This window comes from Miscanthus floridulus, chromosome 3, assembly GCF_019320115.1.
Source record: "Miscanthus floridulus cultivar M001 chromosome 3, ASM1932011v1, whole genome shotgun sequence".
Classification (NCBI taxonomy): Eukaryota; Viridiplantae; Streptophyta; class Magnoliopsida; order Poales; family Poaceae; genus Miscanthus; species Miscanthus floridulus.
The window spans coordinates 18,404,540-18,421,542 of record NC_089582.1 but is presented as its reverse complement, the minus strand read 5'-3'; the positions used below and the strand labels follow the sequence as shown (position 1 = coordinate 18,421,542).

The window sequence follows — 17,003 nt, the reverse complement described above, 5'->3', positions numbered from 1 at the left end:
CTCGCAAGTGTATTCTAACTTTAGTTTTTATACTATCCATGTGTTGGTAGAGTTTGATATCCAAGTTCAGTGACTTATTATGAGAATCCATAAACAAATATGTAGTTTTAATATCTTATTAAAGTCAGCATGGGTTGGTCGTCATCGTGTCACGCGCTTATCAAGAGTTGCACTCATATATGCAAATAACTTAAAGATTTGCATTGGTATACAGATCGCTTGGAGAAACATTTATTTTGATTAGATTGAATGAAACTTTGCTTAAGATTTCAGTTTACGATTTAATTGGTTAGACTATTGACTGATTCATATTATAGTAATAATTTATATCTAATTAAAACTAACAATTTAGTAATATAAATATTTTTTATTAAGGGTCAGAGTTTCAAAAGTAATACTGTATTTATTTTTTACCTTTATCTTTATACGAGAAAAGCATAGTTCTTTATTAGAAACGAATAAACAAAATAAAATCACGGAAGAGGCAGTCACGGACACCACCGTGCACGAGCGGGGCTAGACACCCCGACGGACAATACGGAACATGCACCAGCCGGAGAAGGAAAAAAAAAAGCAGAGATTGAAACGAAAAAAAAAAGACACGGATAGAGCGATGGTAATACGGACAGAACACGGATTATGTTGGACGAAACGGTGCGTTGCAGCGAGAGAAAAAAAAACTATTAAATATTCATGTAAAATGTTAACGTGAATGGTACATATCTACTTATATTTTATGCTTTTATAATTTATTTTTTAATGACCATCACATCCATAACATAAGTTAATGCTGACAATAAATAGCAATGTCCTATTAAACCTGTATCGAATTAAAATACACCTTGGTATATTCTAACTTCTATTGCAGATGGCGTAATTATTTAGATATAAATATATCATAACTTTGTAGCTTTTTCATATTATTCATGTGTTTCTATGACTCAATATAGACCTTTATAGTTTTTGATGCATCATATCAACCTCCGTAACTTTTTTTGTCGATGTGTTATGATTGGTTTTTCCACCAATGATTATGGCGGAAGATCTCTCTTGATTTTTCATATGGCAGCCCTCATCAAGAATTACATAAATACATTTTTTAGATTTCATTAAACAATAGTCTGCCCAGGATTCCGGTCCATGAAATAATTAATTATGTCATTGACTAATCCATATTTTAATAAAAAATAAGTTTTGTTTCTTATCAAAACTACGTCAGATGATGTAAATCTTTTTCCACAAAACTTAATGCGCAAACAAACATAATAAGTACTGAAAAGTAGGGATTATGCACCGGGCTTGCCTTGGGCAGGGACCGGACAACGAAAAGTTAGTGAAGGCTTCGGGAACACCGAGGACGAGGACATCCTCCGTGTATTCCAGGTCTGCCTCTGGCACGTTCTCGGTCATCGTCGAACCTATATGCATGCAACATATGCAAGGATATGATTTAACACAAGGATGATTTAACACACCTATAGACAAAGCATAACTTAACAAGATTCATAACATCTATGGATAGATCACATTTTTACGAAACTAACAAAACTGGTTTGGCATTTTTTGATTTCTTCTATGATTTTTGGTGGATTTTGCAAGATCTCGGTTTTTATAGAAAAAGAGAAAAACAAAAAAAAGGGAAAATGTTTGCATGGGCTTGGTCCAGTCCACAATGAAGCCGGCCCAAGTGCAATGATTCGGCCTTGGTCGAAAAAGAAGCCCACCAGGAGAGGCCCACTCATATTTGGATATTTTGCATCAGGAACCCTGATCTATTTTAAAAACTATTAAGGTCATTTTACCTTTTCTTTCTCTCTAGCATCTTTACATCTGGAACCCCGTAAGTTGTTTACTGAACGTAGAAATATGCTTAAGAATTTTGTGTTGTCTGCCGCTTCCTCTGTTTCGCTGACTTCAAATATTTGGTCTGGTAATGCTAAGGAGGACTACGTTAGTGTTGTTGCTCATTATGTGAGTGCTGATTGGGAGTTACAGAAAAATATTATTAGTCTTAGGTTGATTGAGGTGAAACATACCGGTGAAAATATTGCTGAAAGAATTGCTTGTCTGATTGAGGAGTATTGTCTGATTGACAAGATTTTCTCTGTAACTCTAGACAATGCTTCTTCTAATGCTAAGACTATGAATATTTTGACACCTATATTTACTGGTTATTTGGGTCCTGATCCTACAACTGAGCATGTAGATCCTTCTAATCGTAAGTATAGTCTTGTGCATCAATGTTGTGCTTGTCATATCATTAATCTGATTGTAAAATCTGGTTTAAAGAGGTTCAAACATTACTAAGAAGATTTTGATTTGCCATTAACTTCTTAAATTTCTCTAATCAAGTACTATGGGGAAGAATCTTTAGAGGCCCTAGATCTGATATTGTTGGTCCTTCCCCTGTCTCTGCCCCCACTTCATCTTCATCTAGTTCTGCTATTTGTGAGCTCTTAGTTTATCTGGACAGTGACAATGTCACTACATATGAGGATAATTTTGATTTACTTCTCTGGTGGCGTGACCACAAACTAACCTATATAATCCTATCTATCATGGCTAGAGATATTATGTCTGTTCCTGTTTCTACTGTCTCTTCATAATCATGTTTCAGCTTGGCAGGAAGGATCATTGGAGAGCGGCGACGATGTTTGTTGCCTAAAATTATAGAGATGCTGAGTTGCATAAAGGATTCGGAGTTAGGAGAAAGAAGGTTACAACATGCTATTGACAACCAAGAGTTGGAAGACTTCTTCAAGAATCTGTATCTCGATGTAGATGAATCTGGGGCTGCTGCTGCTGCCGGTACATCTGGGAGTGTTGCTGGTACTTAGTGTGACAGTGAGACTTGAAAGTTGAGAGAGGAGAGAGTGATCTGTTATCTATCTGTTTGTATCTGTAAACTGTAATCTATGTACGAGACCTTTGAACATGTTTAAGACTTTATTAAGAGCTATACTGCACTTTTTTTCTAGGGTTTATCACAAGTATGAGTTTTACCTAAAAAGATTTGTAACGTATAGGCGCCTATCGGGCCTAAAAAGACCTGTGATACACTAGCAGTTAGCGATCGCCTATCGGGCCTACTACTACTACTAAGGTTGTACAGCATAAATGCACTTTTTTTTCTAGGGTTTATCACAAGTATGAGTTTATCACAAGTATGTGTTTTAAATCAATCTTTCTTTATGGAAATTATTGTGCTTAATTGCAGCCTGGAGCATATGGATTACATGAAATCGCTTGATTTTCAGGAGTCCAACCATCTTTTTTGGGCTGGAAAGTCATCATCAAGTTGGAGTTAACCTTTATCCCATAGAGTGAAAGACAAATACAAACCTCGTAGAGATAATTGGTTCAATAGTCTAAAATAGAACGCTTCTTTTTGCTGCTGTGCCTTCCAGGGTTGAGTGGACCGAAGGCGGCGCAACACCGACGGCGGCTGTGCCTTCCAGGGACGCCGAGGCACCTATGGGGGTTGCTGCTGATGGCGTCCCGGCACACAATGCAGCGGCAGATGATGGCCAGGAGGCAGGTGAAGATCGTGATCAGCGCATCAGCTGATCATCCATGGTGTTGTCATCCATGGTGTCGTGTCGTGTGAAGATTGTGATCAGACGTGTGTGAGGTGAAACAGGAAAAGGGAATTGTTGTCACCGTGAAATTGAAAACACAATCCTTGTCATTTCTGTCCACAGAAATGAGCCTTGATTTGTAACTAATTTGTTGACGCGTAAGAGAGGTAGCTGATTGATTTGTTGTGTTTTGACGATTAGATAGATGGGAACTTAATCGGTCATGTACCACTTATTTTATAGAAAAAAGTTTATTTTTGACCCTCCAACTACGGCTGCTGCAGTTGTTTCTAGACCTCTGACTCGAAAACCAAACACACGTAGTCTCTTAACTCTTAAAACCAGTTAAAATTGGCAAAGCGCCCATTCAACATGGTTTCGGCCCAGTCTACCCGTCACGGGCGCGGTTTCATCCCAGTCTCCATGTCTGACGAGCCAGGTCCACATCGCGAGCTTCCATCGTCTCGGTGCTTTCAGCCGCAGCCGAGGCTGAGGTCGAAATCGACGCCATTGGTGACCGGCTCAACGAGCTCCTGTCCAGCGCCTCGCTGATGTCCTCCCACCAGCCCCAGTCCCAAGCCGTGGCGGCACGCGCGCTGAGCACGCGCATCGACCTTGCCGTCGCGCCGGCCGAGCCCCTCCTCACGGCGTTCCGCCGCGTGTCCGCGCTCGTCGAGAGTGCGGCCGTGTTCGTCGACCGTGTGGACCAGCTGCGGGACGCCATCGAGGAAGTGGTGGCGCGCGGCGAAGAGACCGTCCGGAGGGTGGAGGAGGCAGTCAGTTTCCTAGGCCGGACCAAGAAACCACTCGGTCTTGCGTTGGGTAGAAATCATTCGGTCTTGCCTTGGGGGAGAGAAGGGATGGTTTCTATCTTCTTCCCCAGATCCCGTGCGCTCACCTCCCGGCTACCGACGACGAGCTCCCCACGCAGCAGCTCCTCATCCGCGGCTGCGGGCTCCTACTGCGCCGACGCCGACGCCGCACGCAGTGCTGAGTTCGAGCTGCCGCTGGAACAGGAATCGGAAGCACTTCGTCGTTGTACAGGAAGGCGACGCGGACAAGGCGGACCAACAACAGACGGGGACAGACCCTGCGGCCTCGACCACTGGATGCCATGGAGCTCTGGCTGCGGCCACTGGACGCCGTGGAGGTCCGGTCGCGGCCACGACGCCCGTCCTCCCCGCACGGCTGCTCGACGCCATGGAGCTCCGGCTGCGGCCGCTGGACGCCGTGGAGGTCCGGTCGCGGCCTCGACGCCCGCCCTCCCTGCGCAGCTGCTCGACGCCATGGAGCTCCGGTTGCGGCCGCTGGACGCCGTGGAGGTCCGGTCGCGGCCTCGACGCCCGCCCTCCCTGCGCAGCTGCTCGACGCCATGGAGCTCCGGCCGGTCGCGGCCTCGACGCCCGCCCTCCCCGCACGGCTGCTCGACGCCATGGAGCTCCGGCTGCGGCCGCTGGACGCCGTGAAGGTCCGGTCGCGGCCTCGACGCCCGCCCTCCCCGCGCAGCTGGTCGACGCCATGGAGCTCCGGCTGCGGCCGTTGGACGCCGTGGAGGTCCGGTCGCGGCCTCGACGCCCGCCCGCCCTCCCCGCGCAGCTGGTCGACGCCATGGAGCTCCGGCTGCGGCCGCTGGACGCCGTGGAGGTCCGGTCGCGGCCTCGACGCCCGCCCGCCCTCCCCGCGCAGCTGGTCGACGCCATGGAGCTCCGGCTGCGGCCGCTGGACGCCGTGGAGGTCCGGTCGCGGCCGCTCAACGCCGTGGAGGTCCGGCCGCGGCCGCTCCACTCCCGGCTAGTGTGTCTCCCCGCGCCGACCCGCCTCGACGCCATGGAGGTTCAGCCGCCGTGGCCCTCCTCGTCGTGCCGGCTTGCCCTCCCCACGCTGGCCTGCCTCGATGCCCAGCTCGCTCGTCTCCCTCCTCTGCGCACGGCGAGCGAGCTCGTATAGTCGCATATCTCGTCTCCGTCTAATACGCCTCGAATCGAATCGAATGGAAAAAGCTGCAGCCTTTCCTCCGCCTTCCTCAGGAAGCCTTCCTTCCGACCATGCAGCTTAATCTCTTTGCAGCAATATTATATATACAATATATATATACGGCAACACACATTCCTTGGTGCTACTACTACTATTATTATACGGCAAGGTAGTACATACACGGGAATAAAATATTCCTGGATTAATATTATTTTAATACGGCAATGTAGTACATACACGGGAATATAAAACTGCCTATGTTATGTCTTATGCCGTATACATATACGGCAGCAAGATATCCACCGGAATAAGATATTCCGGCCTTATGAGGAAGCGAACGGGGCCTTACGAGGAAGCGAACGGGAACGGGGCCTACTGTGTCTAGACGAGCCTAGACGAGTACACGCAGGTCGCTAGTACATCCACGGGAATAAGATATTCCTGGGTCAATATATTATATACGGCAGCGATCTCTCTGCGTTGTGTCTTTTATATATATATATATATATATATATATATATATATATATATATATATATATATATATATATATATATATATATATATATATATATATATATATATATATATATAGGCCTTGTTTAGATCACTTCTGAATTCTAAGTTTTTTCACTCTCTTTTCGTCATATCAATTTTTGGACGCATGCATGGAGCATTAAATGTAGGTAAAAAAATAACTAATTGCACAGTTTAGTTGTAAATCACAAGACGAATCTTTTGAGCCTAGTTAGTCCATGATCGGACAAAGTTTGTCATATACAAACAAAACGTACTACAGTATCCAGATTGTAAAAATTTGCAATCTAAATAAGGCCATAGTAGTAGTAGGAGCAGCAACACTAAATGCTCCTTCCTTCTTCTGGTGTCTTCCCTCGGGAATCGAAATTGTGAGGGGGGCATAGTTTTTCAACGACAAACTCAATGGGACGGAGGGAGCAGTGTTTACTACATTTGCAGGATCGATCTGTCATCGGTGATCGACCACCAAAATGGAGGTGCTCAGTTGGGTCAACGTTGGGAATGCGGCGAACATTGCGCAGCTGCTAGGGGGGGCGGTCCAGGCGGTCGGGTGCCTCATCAACGTGTCCGACAACTTCCTGCAGTTGTCACAGACCAAGAAGGAATGCCGCGAGCTCGAGCTGCGCGTGGAGAAGCTGAAGGCGCTCATCGGGTGGCAAACCCCTTGCTGGAGCACGGTGCAGCAGAAGCAGCCGTGGCTCGAGGCTGAGGTGAGCAGCGCGCTCCGCGAGGCAGACGGCCTCGCCAACTCTTACAGGAACGGCACGGTTTGGTTCCGGGTCCGGACGGGCAGGAGCATGACCCAGCAGTTCCGTGACCTGTGCAACAGGATCGACTCCTACTATGGCGTCTTCACCTACCTCAACGCCCAACTCATCGCACAAGCGGGACCTCTTACTGCTCCGTTACTTGTCAGGTGAATACTGAAACTATACTGATTGCTTCAATGATCAAGCTACGTTGCCTACGTGATAGTGCTATGTTGTTCAGTAGCAGTAATAACTCGATGTGGCTCGGTGTAAATTAACGGCCGGCAATTAATCTAATTAAACGCGTGCGTGTTATGGACTTATGGCAATTCAGGGCTGAGAGGAACGAAGGCGGCGCAACACCGACGGCGGCTGTGCCTTCCAGGGACGCCGAGGCCCCTATGGGGGTTGCTGCTGACGGCGTCCCGGCACACAATGCAGCGGCAGATGATGGCCAGGAGGCAGGTGAAGATCGTGATCAGCGCATCAACTGATCATCCAGTGACGTGTGTGAGGTGAAACAGGAAAAGGGAATTGTTGTCACCGTGAAATTGAAAGCACAATCCTTGTCATTTCCGTCCACAGAAATAAGCCTTGATTTGTAACGTATTTGTTGACGCTTAAGAGAAGTATTAGATTGATTTATTGTGTTTTGACGATGGTATAAATTGGAACTCAATCGGTTATATACCACTTATTTTATAAAGGGTAGGAATGGTCTTATCCATAGAAAAAACTAATGTGGTACTAGAGCGTGTTTAGTTCTCACTCAAAATCTAAAAAAATACTACAGCACCTATCACATCGAATCTTATGATACATGCATGGAGCATTAAATGTAGACGAAAAAAAAACTAATTACACAGTTTGGTTGAAAATTACAAGACGAACGTTTTGAGCTTAATTAGTCCACGATTGAACACTATTTGCCAAATAAAAACGAAAGTGCTACCGTTGCCCAAATTTTCAAATTTAGGCAAACTAAACACGCTCTATGTAAAAAAAAAAAAAAAAAAACATGTACCTTATGCTCTGCTTCTCACGGTCACGGTAATTTCTCCTCTCCCCCGTTCTCTCTCCCTCTCGACCGGTGTCCCCGGCTGGCAGCGCGCCCCGGCGGCCGCGCCTCCGGCGGGCTGCGCCCGGTGGGCACGAGCTCCGGCGAACGCGCCCTATCTCGTGTCCCCGGCAGCCACGCCCCTAGCGACCGCGCCCCCCGGCGAGCCGCGCTCCGACGGCCGCGCCCCCCGGCGGGCAGCGCCCTGGCGGCCGCGGCGTCTCGTCGGCCCTCGCCGCCCCTGCCGGCCCCGGCGGCGGTCCTCGCGGCTCCGGCTGGCCTCGGTGGCGGCCCTCGCTGGCCCCGGTGGGCTGTGCCACTGTGGCCGCGCCTCCGGCGGTCTGCACCCCGGCGAGCCGCGCTCCCATCGGCCGCGACCCCGATGTCCGCGCCAGGATTCAAGAGATTTGTGATTTTATTTTCGCGGCTCTGCGTTCTTGTGTTTTCTGTGTGTTTTTCTCCTCTCCTGTTCGTCCTTCAATTGGTCGATTTAAGAGCGTTTTTGTTCGTTCTTTTTGAGTCGATTCGAGCAAGGATATGTGCTGATCAAATCCCCCAAGTGATTCAACTAATTTGGTACGAGCTCGTAGATCGATCCAATTTTCGGTTTAGGGTGAAAACCCCCGTTCTTGCCCCAAATCTTGCATTTCCTAGAGTTTAAGCTGACATTGGGCGATGATCTCTTAGAGTATGCTCACCAACTCCCTTGTGATGGTCTGTGCAATGTTTGGGAGCGATTCGTTTTGATTTCGACCGGTTTCGTCGATTTTTGTGCTCGCCCCTTCTCTGTTCGTGCGCTCGTGTTCGTTCTGTTCTTGCGTTCGAGCTCCAGATGGCCGCATCGGTGTGGGCTTCGTTGGTCACCGATGCAGTCAGGCTCAGCGCCTAGCAGTGCCCCGCCGAAGCCTCTGTAGCTGCTTTGCCTCTGCCGTTCTTCCGTCCCCCCACTCCGATTCCTCTGTTCCCCTGCCTATACTGCTAACACTAACACACACGAACACCCCAAAGAAGAATCCGGGAGACGCCCACGCCACCCCCTGCGCGCTCGGCCGCCGTTGCGCTAGCTTCTCCGCCGCGACCAGGTGCGCCCGTGAGCTCGGCCACCCCCGGCGGCGGCTCGGCATGGAGAGCGCCCACGGGGAGCCCGACTCCTCTCTACCATCTTCAGTTTTTTCTTCGGATTTTAATTTGTTTCCCCCTCGGTTTCGAAGGATGCCCGGGTGGATTAGTCGAAGGCTTCGAGCTCGCGACCAACCCGACGAAGCTATGGCGTGCTTTGAGAAAACCAAAGGAAGCGAAAAATGTTGTGAAGAGTTGTCGAGGATATTTTCTTCTTGGTGTTCGCCAGAGACTTTTGGCAGTGTCGTGGTGTATGAGACTAGCAGGGCTCTGCCTCCAGTCCCCAGCAGGAGTCCGCAAGGAGGGTTCAGAACGGAATGAAGCTCATCGGCGTCCTTACTGCAGAAAGCGCGGCAGATCTGGCGTCATCGTTCTATTATTAGTTTTATTGGCGTTGGCAGTGACCGCAGCTGAAGGGTGAGTGTCAATCTCTTAGTTCCCAAATCGAACACTCTCAATTTATCTTGCTTCTATTTTTTCAGCTCATATATAGTTTATCGGAAGAAGTGCATATGGGTGTGGCCGTGTGGGAGTGAATCTCTGATCTCTGACCGGCCGGAGAGGAGCGGAGGCACAAAGGCTGGGGTGCAAGCGAAGTTTTTTTTTTAGGGTAAACAGTAGGAGAGGGCTCCTACTGCGAATTTTTATAAAATTTTGTGAAAGTAGAATGTGCAAAAAGAAGAGTTCTATTTTAGACTGTTGAACCAATTATATCTATGAGGTTTGTATTTGTCTTTCACTCTATGGGATAAAGGTTAACTCCAACTTGATGCTGACTTTCCAACCCAAAAAAGATGGTTGGACTCCTCTGAAAATCAAGCGATTTCATGTAATCCATATGCTCCAGGCTGCAATTAAGCACAATAATTTCCATAAAGAAAGATTGATCTTTTTTAAAAGAACAAGATTTATGTGGGAGGGAAGTATTTCCCCCTCTCTGGTGGTGAATACACGGTGTGTTGGCCGTTGTTGGATGGGGAAGCGGCCGGCAGGGCAACCGGCAGTTTTTAGAAAAGGGCAACCGTCATGAATGGAATGAAAGAAAACACGAATCTAATTGATCATGCATGGTATAGCTATGTTATCACTAACGAATTCCCATGTATACGTGCAGGTCTCAGGACGACCATGTCAAGATGCCTCCACCCCCGCGGGGTTCAATGGTGAGAGTTATGTAACTGGGAATTAAATTTGTGGAATATGTCAGGATTAATTGATTAACTGAGTTCCAAAAACTGCATGCATGCAACTGACAAAAAGTTGTACCTTCCTTTTTACTTCCGCGACGAGGAGAAATTAACGCTTTGTTCTATCCATGATTACAATTAATTATTCTCCACGCTTGCAACATAGACTGACGTGTATTACACTCTTTAATTCGAACAGAGACAACAATTGTCGGAACAGGATCTTCGTAGCATTCATCGGTACAATTTTCTTTCCACTACAACTGTATCTCATGTGTCTTTCTTCCTTTCTGTCTAGCTAGGCTAGGCCTGAGGAAATCGGGCTTATGGAAAAAAAGAAGCCTGTCTTGCATTTAATTCTCTTCATATTTTTGTTTTCTGTCCACATTGACGTGGGCAGTTCTACGGATGATACAATCAAATATCTTGAGACATTGATTCGAAGTCGCCGCGAAGCAGCTAAAAGGCGACGGGAAGAGGCTAAAGAAATGGATGAAGAAGCTGATGAATTGCAGGAAAGGGTTAAGGTTCTCAGGCAGGTAATTAATTTCCCGTCGACCTTCCCCCCACGCTCGACGACAACAGCAACAACAACCAAGCCTGTCAGTCCCAAGCAAGTTGGGGCAGGCTAGAGTTCAGGCACGTCGATAGCCTTTTTTCAAGCACTCCTATTCAGACACAGATCTCGTATATCACATTCTTTCAAATCTCTTCTTATTGCCTCCCCCATGTCAATTTCGGTCTTCCTCTGCCTCTCCTCACATTATATCTTGACTTAGAACTCCAATGCACTAGTGCCTCTCAAGATCTCATTTGGACATGGCCAAACCTTCTCCCCACGCTCGACACATAATATTGTGTAGGTAGCTGCTACAATTGTGCCGTGTATGCATAGAAGTAGAGATTTTTTTTTGTATGGTTGTTAAAAAGGTATCAAGAGTAAAATTACAACTTGCTCTGTAGAAGGTACAACATTTTTTCGTGTGTATTTCTCAAGTTGTAATTGATGGAGTAGCAATGCACGCATGAATAGTTGTCCTGTTAATAGATGAACACAAGGTACATATAAATAGATAGCCTTCTCTAGATGTATAATCTACCAGGGACTTATGGAAACAGAATCCCTGGATTATAGGAGCGGGCTATGCTTGCCTAGAGCTGACGGCCAGATAACGGTGGCGGCGCAACTAACCCTTGCCTACGGCAGGGTTAGGCTAACGTGTCCAGCAGGATTGCTAACAATAATTAGTAGTATCTCTTGAAGGACCGCAAAAAAAATCTGATAGGAGTATATGAGATCTGTTACGGTGCCTATGCAGGTTAGCTAGACAATCCTGCGTATAGCAGTCTAGAAGGTGTTTGTATGAGCCAAATAATGCAAGCTGAACTATAGTCGCTTTCTTTTCATGCAGACACTGCAAGGATGTGCCAAGCAGGATCAGTAAGTTATCCCACATATGTACTGTATTTTTTTAGGCTGAATACATATGTACTGTATTTATCCCATGGCATCTATATTTTACAAATAATGTTGCAATGCTTTTGCTTAACTTAATTGTTCTTTTACATTTTAGCCCTCGTACACTTTTTTACTGGCATTTTAAAATAGAAGTCTATATTTGGTCTCTCAACTTTGATCTTGGTCCGATTTCAGTCCATCAACCCGTACTCTCGCACGGGCTAGAATTTTAAAGTTATACTATTAATATATTTGATTAATTAAAAATTACTTATATTAAATTGTATGTTTTTTTTTTCTACAAAATAGAAATAGTAGATACTTTGTAGTCTATATTTATTGATCATAAACTTATTAATTACTTTTTTTGCAAGGGACCGACTTATATATTTTTCATGCGTATTCATATTTTTACTTTGCATGCACCTTGTATATCTTTAATATGCAAGTAGTTTGAAACCTTGCCATTAACTATGGTGAGAATTTTTATTTTGATTTTGATTTTATTGACAGCTATAGATATTTTAATCAAGTTAAAACTGCTGTGCTTATTGTATCTTTTACTAACTCTCAAATAAGGATTTTAGGCCATATAGTAGATTCCTAAGTACTGCAATAGCATATGCAATCATTCGAAAATTGCACCATGTCACCTAAGATAAGTGACAGACCTCGAAATGAGATCTCGGAAGGGGTAGCAGTGCTAACCTCAAGAGAATTTTAAACCTTGCCTTATAATGGTCGAATTGCTATAGAGTAATGTTAAAGGGCCAAAAAAAACATAGCCGTCAGTAGAGATTGAATTTTCCTATCGAGGAGTTATACGTGCAATTATGGTTATACCATCAATATAGACGTGTTAAACATTTAGTTAAAATATATAAATATAGATAAAGTAATAACCTTTTTAAATTATGTCATGGTTACTAATATGGTTTTAAAAAATTGTTAGCATCCTTAGTATATGAGTTGTTAAGGAAAAAACATAACATATATATTTACCACTCATGCATGCTGACACAATGTGTATGCTTACATTAATCAAATCTTAATATATTAATATTGATAGAAGTGGGTAATGTATAAATATCTACATGCTCTATGGTTATTTAAACAATTTTTAATAGAAGATATTGATTATCTTTTAGATGTATATTTGAGAGGATATTTAATTTTCTCAGTAATGAGATGAAAATTGGGTTACATAAATTATTTATTGTTATAGGAGTACTTGGGTAATTAAAAGCAAATTTAGGTCTACGATCGGCGCCAATCGGCCAACTCCGCGTTGGTCGCCGCGGCTGATCGCGCGGGCAAGCAACCCCAGCAGGGCCTGCTTGACCACTTCGACAAGCTCATGGAGAGCCCGTGCATCAACCACGCCTACCCCGTCAAGCACCTCTACAAGAACTGCGAACTCCTCAATCGCTTTCTACGACAGGCCGGTGGGCCAAAAGAAGGAAAGGGCAAGGAGACAGCGGCCAAGAAAGGAGGCGCGGCGGGCAAGGATGGGGACGACTTCCCCGATCCTGAGGAATGCATCATGATCTTTGGGGGGTTCGATGCCATCTACTCCAAGCGCCAACACAAGGTGCACAAACGGTCGAGAGAGGGACTGGTCCTAGGTCTCTGATGGAAGGGTCGAAAGGATGCCAAGAGCCTGGTGGCGGCTTGGCTGTGTGTGATGTGTGCTGTCGAATCGTGTCGATCAAGCTCTCTGTGAGTTGATCCCCCCCTTCTAGCGGGGTGCCCTGCCCTCCCTTTTATAGACCAAGGGGAGCAGGGCTTACATGTCGGAGAAAGGAGAAAAAACCAGAGGCCCAGGAACCCCTCCGAAGGCGTTGGGTCCTCTTTTTCCTCTGGGTTAGCCATGCTGACACGGCCGGGTGGTGTCAGGGATTGGCACGTTCGCCGGACGCCTGTGTGCTGACGACGCCACGCCTTTACTTGATCAACAAGTGGTCACGTCCCGTCCCGCCCCCGCGGGCGGCGTGTCAGACAGGAGTGTTGATCTGCAGCTCTGTGGGGAGCGGACGGTGCGGCGACTGCACGTCCGTCACCGTAGGGGACGCGAGTCCCTTTTTGGACCGTAGTGGTTGTCGTATGTCTGTGTCAGGTTCCGCGCCCGAGGGCTGAAGGCGGCGCCTACAATACTGTAGGGCGAAAGCCGGCGCCTACAACACTATTCGGATTCTACCATGCCTGGAAGGGTCTAAAGCGCCTGTCCCGTCGCACCCTGACGGTACTTTCCTGCAGCGCGCAGGGCATGGTCCTTGATGCCGCAGTTGACCCGAACGTCTTGTCTCACCCTGTGCCTGTCATCATGAAGGAGCAGGGTGCAGTTGTTAGGCGAGGCGGTGTTCGGCCCTCGGGGGTCGGGCGAGGCGGAGCCAGCCCTCGGACGTCGGGCGAGGCGGAGCCCCCCCTCGGACGTCGGGCGAGGCGGAGCCCATCCTCGGACGCCGGGCGGGGCGATGTTCAGCCCTCCATCGGGCGAGGCGGAGCCCGCCCTCCGACGTCGGGCGAGGCGGGGTCTGGCCCTCGGGGGTCGGGCGAGGCGGGGTCTGGCCCTCGGGGGTCGGGCGAGGCGGAACCAATCTTCCGTCGTTCGGGCAAGAAGCGTCATCGCGTTCTTGTCTGCTCGGAAGTGTCAGCGTTCGATGGTTATTAGTTCCACTTCATTGGGTACCCTGGTATTAGGTCCCCGACACATGTGTTTGTGATAGAATTGTTGATAAATTTACAGGCAGAACCCCCCGCAATAATTGTAGCTACTGTGGCAAGCTTGTGCCAAATGGTCGAGAGGCGCACATTCAGCCTTCAATCCATGAGAGTGTTAGTTATCGATGAGGTGAGCTCATCGCTCCACTTTCTTAAGTCTTGAATCTAATTACTGCCAGAGTTTGCTCCGCCCACTGATGCTCTGTAATTATACTTGCCAAGTGGGCTAACCTTGTTGTTTCCATAGGTTGATTTTATTTTTGGGTCATCAAAGCAAGTCAGCGCTCTTCGCAAAATATTAACCTCTTATTCAGCAGCTTCGAGTCGTCAAACCATATTTGCAAGCGCATCGATCCCTCAGCACAATCGCTTTCTGCACGACTGTGTACAGCATAAATGGACCAAGGTTGTACTAACTTCTACTGAACCAATTGCTGTTTGCCTTTGTACTTCAAAGAAGGCTAATGTCTTTTTCCCTTTATCATGGTATAGAGTGATGTGGTTCATGTTCATGTCCACCCTGTACAGCCCATGCCTTCGCACCTGTGTCATAAATATGTGGTGAGCATATCAAATTCTCTGTATAATGATTGATGACCTTGTATCTAGTTTCTCCTTTACCTCACTCATACAAGGACGTTCCAATTTTCTCCCACCCGCCTGTGACCGGAAGGTCCCGGGTTCGAGTCGCGGTCTCCTCGCATTGCACAGGCGAGGGTAAGGCTTGCCACTAACACCCTTCCCTAGACCCCGCACAGAGCGGGAGCTCTCTGCACTGGGTACGCCCTTTTCTTTCAACCATTGGCACTTACCCACAACCATGCTCACTCACAGGCTCATTGTTGTAAATTATACTAATGTTCTTCTTGACAATTAATTTTGGGATGCATGACACTTACTCACTTACCCACAACCATGCTCACTCACAGGCTCATTGTTGTAAATTATACTAATGTTCTTCTTGACAATTAATTTTGGGATGCATGACACTTACTCAACATCACCTGCCTCTAGGCATGGCATGCCACATTTCTTCTAATTCTCAACTGATCCAATGCATATAGAGGCAACCTGTTTTTTCTTCTTTCCCATAATTAGTGCCTCCTGGCCATCTAAGTCCACAACCAACCTCCTTTCTCCCAAGATTTCTTTTCGATCTCTGTCTGAATCTTGGTGACTATGACAACACAATCAATGTGCAGATCTGCACCAAGAAGGAAAGGTTGCATGTTTTACTATCCTTGCTTGAGAGGGATGCACCAAAGTCTGGATTCATATTTGTTGCTGAACAGGTACTGGTGTACATGATGTTCTTTTTGTACCATACCATGTTGCTTATATAGTTTCTCTAGTATCTTGGGATTTTGTCATCTATTTTCTGGGTTGCTTCCTCAGTAGAGTTGTCAATAGGCCAGGTGATCTTATGACGGGCCAGCAATATTATGTCAGATGCAAATTCAATATAGTCACAATAAAGCATTTTGCCGTCTCTATCTGCTTATACAGAATAATGCATGATGCAGTGCGCTGTGATGCTGTAATGCCATGCACATATGTGATGAGTTGAGCCAATTTGGTATCTGCACTTTGGCAAGCTTGTTTATTATTTTTTTGAATTACTACTAATGCCTGGGAAAGTTCTTGCAAAATCTATACCCCAATTATCATTCATCATGTAAACACCAAGATCCAGGCCCATGATGACTTAGTGGCATTGTCTGAGGTACCGGCAGCATCTACCAGTGCATAATTTCGTCATATTTTCAGTTCCCATATTTTCTGTCACTTCCTTTTTAAAAGCTTTGGATACTTTGACATTTATAAGTAATAAAACTGGTTTGTTCACCAACAAAGAAGTATCTATTCATCACCTAGTTCTGAGCAGTTATGTTGACGGTGAATGAATCTTAAGTTCTTGACTAGACCAAAAAGAAGTGGTGTATCACCCGCACATCTGCATTCTGTTTTGTAACTCTAAACCTATGTTCTTAGTCTGAGAGATCAAAGAAGGCTGGAAATCCTCCGTCAACCACCGTCGTTGCTGAGTTCTTGAGAAATGCATATAAGGGAAGCCTAGATGTGCTGCTGCTGGAAGAAGATATGAACTTCAATGCTCGAGCTGCCTCGTTCTCTGTAAGTGCTCTCCGAGTTCTTTGTCAGAATCCCCCAGCATCTCCATTCTTTGTATTGACTATGAGATTTGTGACCTCTGCAGGAAGTGAAGGGGAGAGGATTCCTGCTGGTTTCAACAGACATAGCAAGCAGAGGGTTTGACCTTCCTCAAACCAGCCACATATACAACTTCGACCTTCCTAAGACGGCGACCGACTATCTGCACCGTGCTGGAAGAACCGGGAGAGAACCATTCTCCAGGTTGGAATGCGGCGTGGCAACCCTTATAACAGAGGAAGAGCACTTCGTGCTACAGAGATTTCAGAATGAGCTCAAGTTCCACTGTGAAGAGCTGCCCCTTGAGTCAATGTTTACGTTCTCTTGAGCTCGGATGTGGATACTAGCCTTTTCTTCCCCTTTTTTGGGTACTGCTACAGGAGATCGTTTTTTTTCCCCACTCGCTCTGAGCATCTATACAGGGGGAAAATCTACAGCATTTGTATCTTA

At 46.5% G+C, this 17,003-nt stretch overlaps 1 protein-coding gene across 1 annotated transcript; it reads left to right on the top strand.

The window, feature by feature from the left end:
• Positions 1-7,882: 7,882 nt before the first annotated feature.
• On the top strand, positions 7,883-17,003 carry LOC136541425 (DEAD-box ATP-dependent RNA helicase 58, chloroplastic-like). Its single transcript, XM_066533274.1, has 11 exons — positions 7,883-8,980; positions 9,110-9,434; positions 10,132-10,180; positions 10,404-10,444; positions 10,605-10,743; positions 14,410-14,514; positions 14,632-14,790; positions 14,877-14,945; positions 15,587-15,676; positions 16,377-16,517; positions 16,600-17,003. The coding sequence occupies exons 2-11, from the start codon at positions 9,271-9,273 to the stop codon at positions 16,879-16,881; spliced, it is 1,239 nt and encodes a 412-aa protein (XP_066389371.1). The 5' UTR covers positions 7,883-8,980; positions 9,110-9,270; the 3' UTR covers positions 16,882-17,003.

Excerpts from the sequence above, each read along its gene's own strand:
- LOC136541425 (XM_066533274.1), top strand. The coding sequence starts at position 9,271 with ATGAGACTAGCAGGGCTCTGCCTCCAGTCCCCAGCAGGAGTCCGCAAG. Across the intron at positions 10,181-10,403 it reads CACCCCCGCGGGGTTCAATG|AGACAACAATTGTCGGAACA; the intron begins GTGAGAGTTATG and ends TAATTCGAACAG. Across the intron at positions 14,791-14,876 it reads TACAGCATAAATGGACCAAG|AGTGATGTGGTTCATGTTCA; the intron begins GTTGTACTAACT and ends ATCATGGTATAG.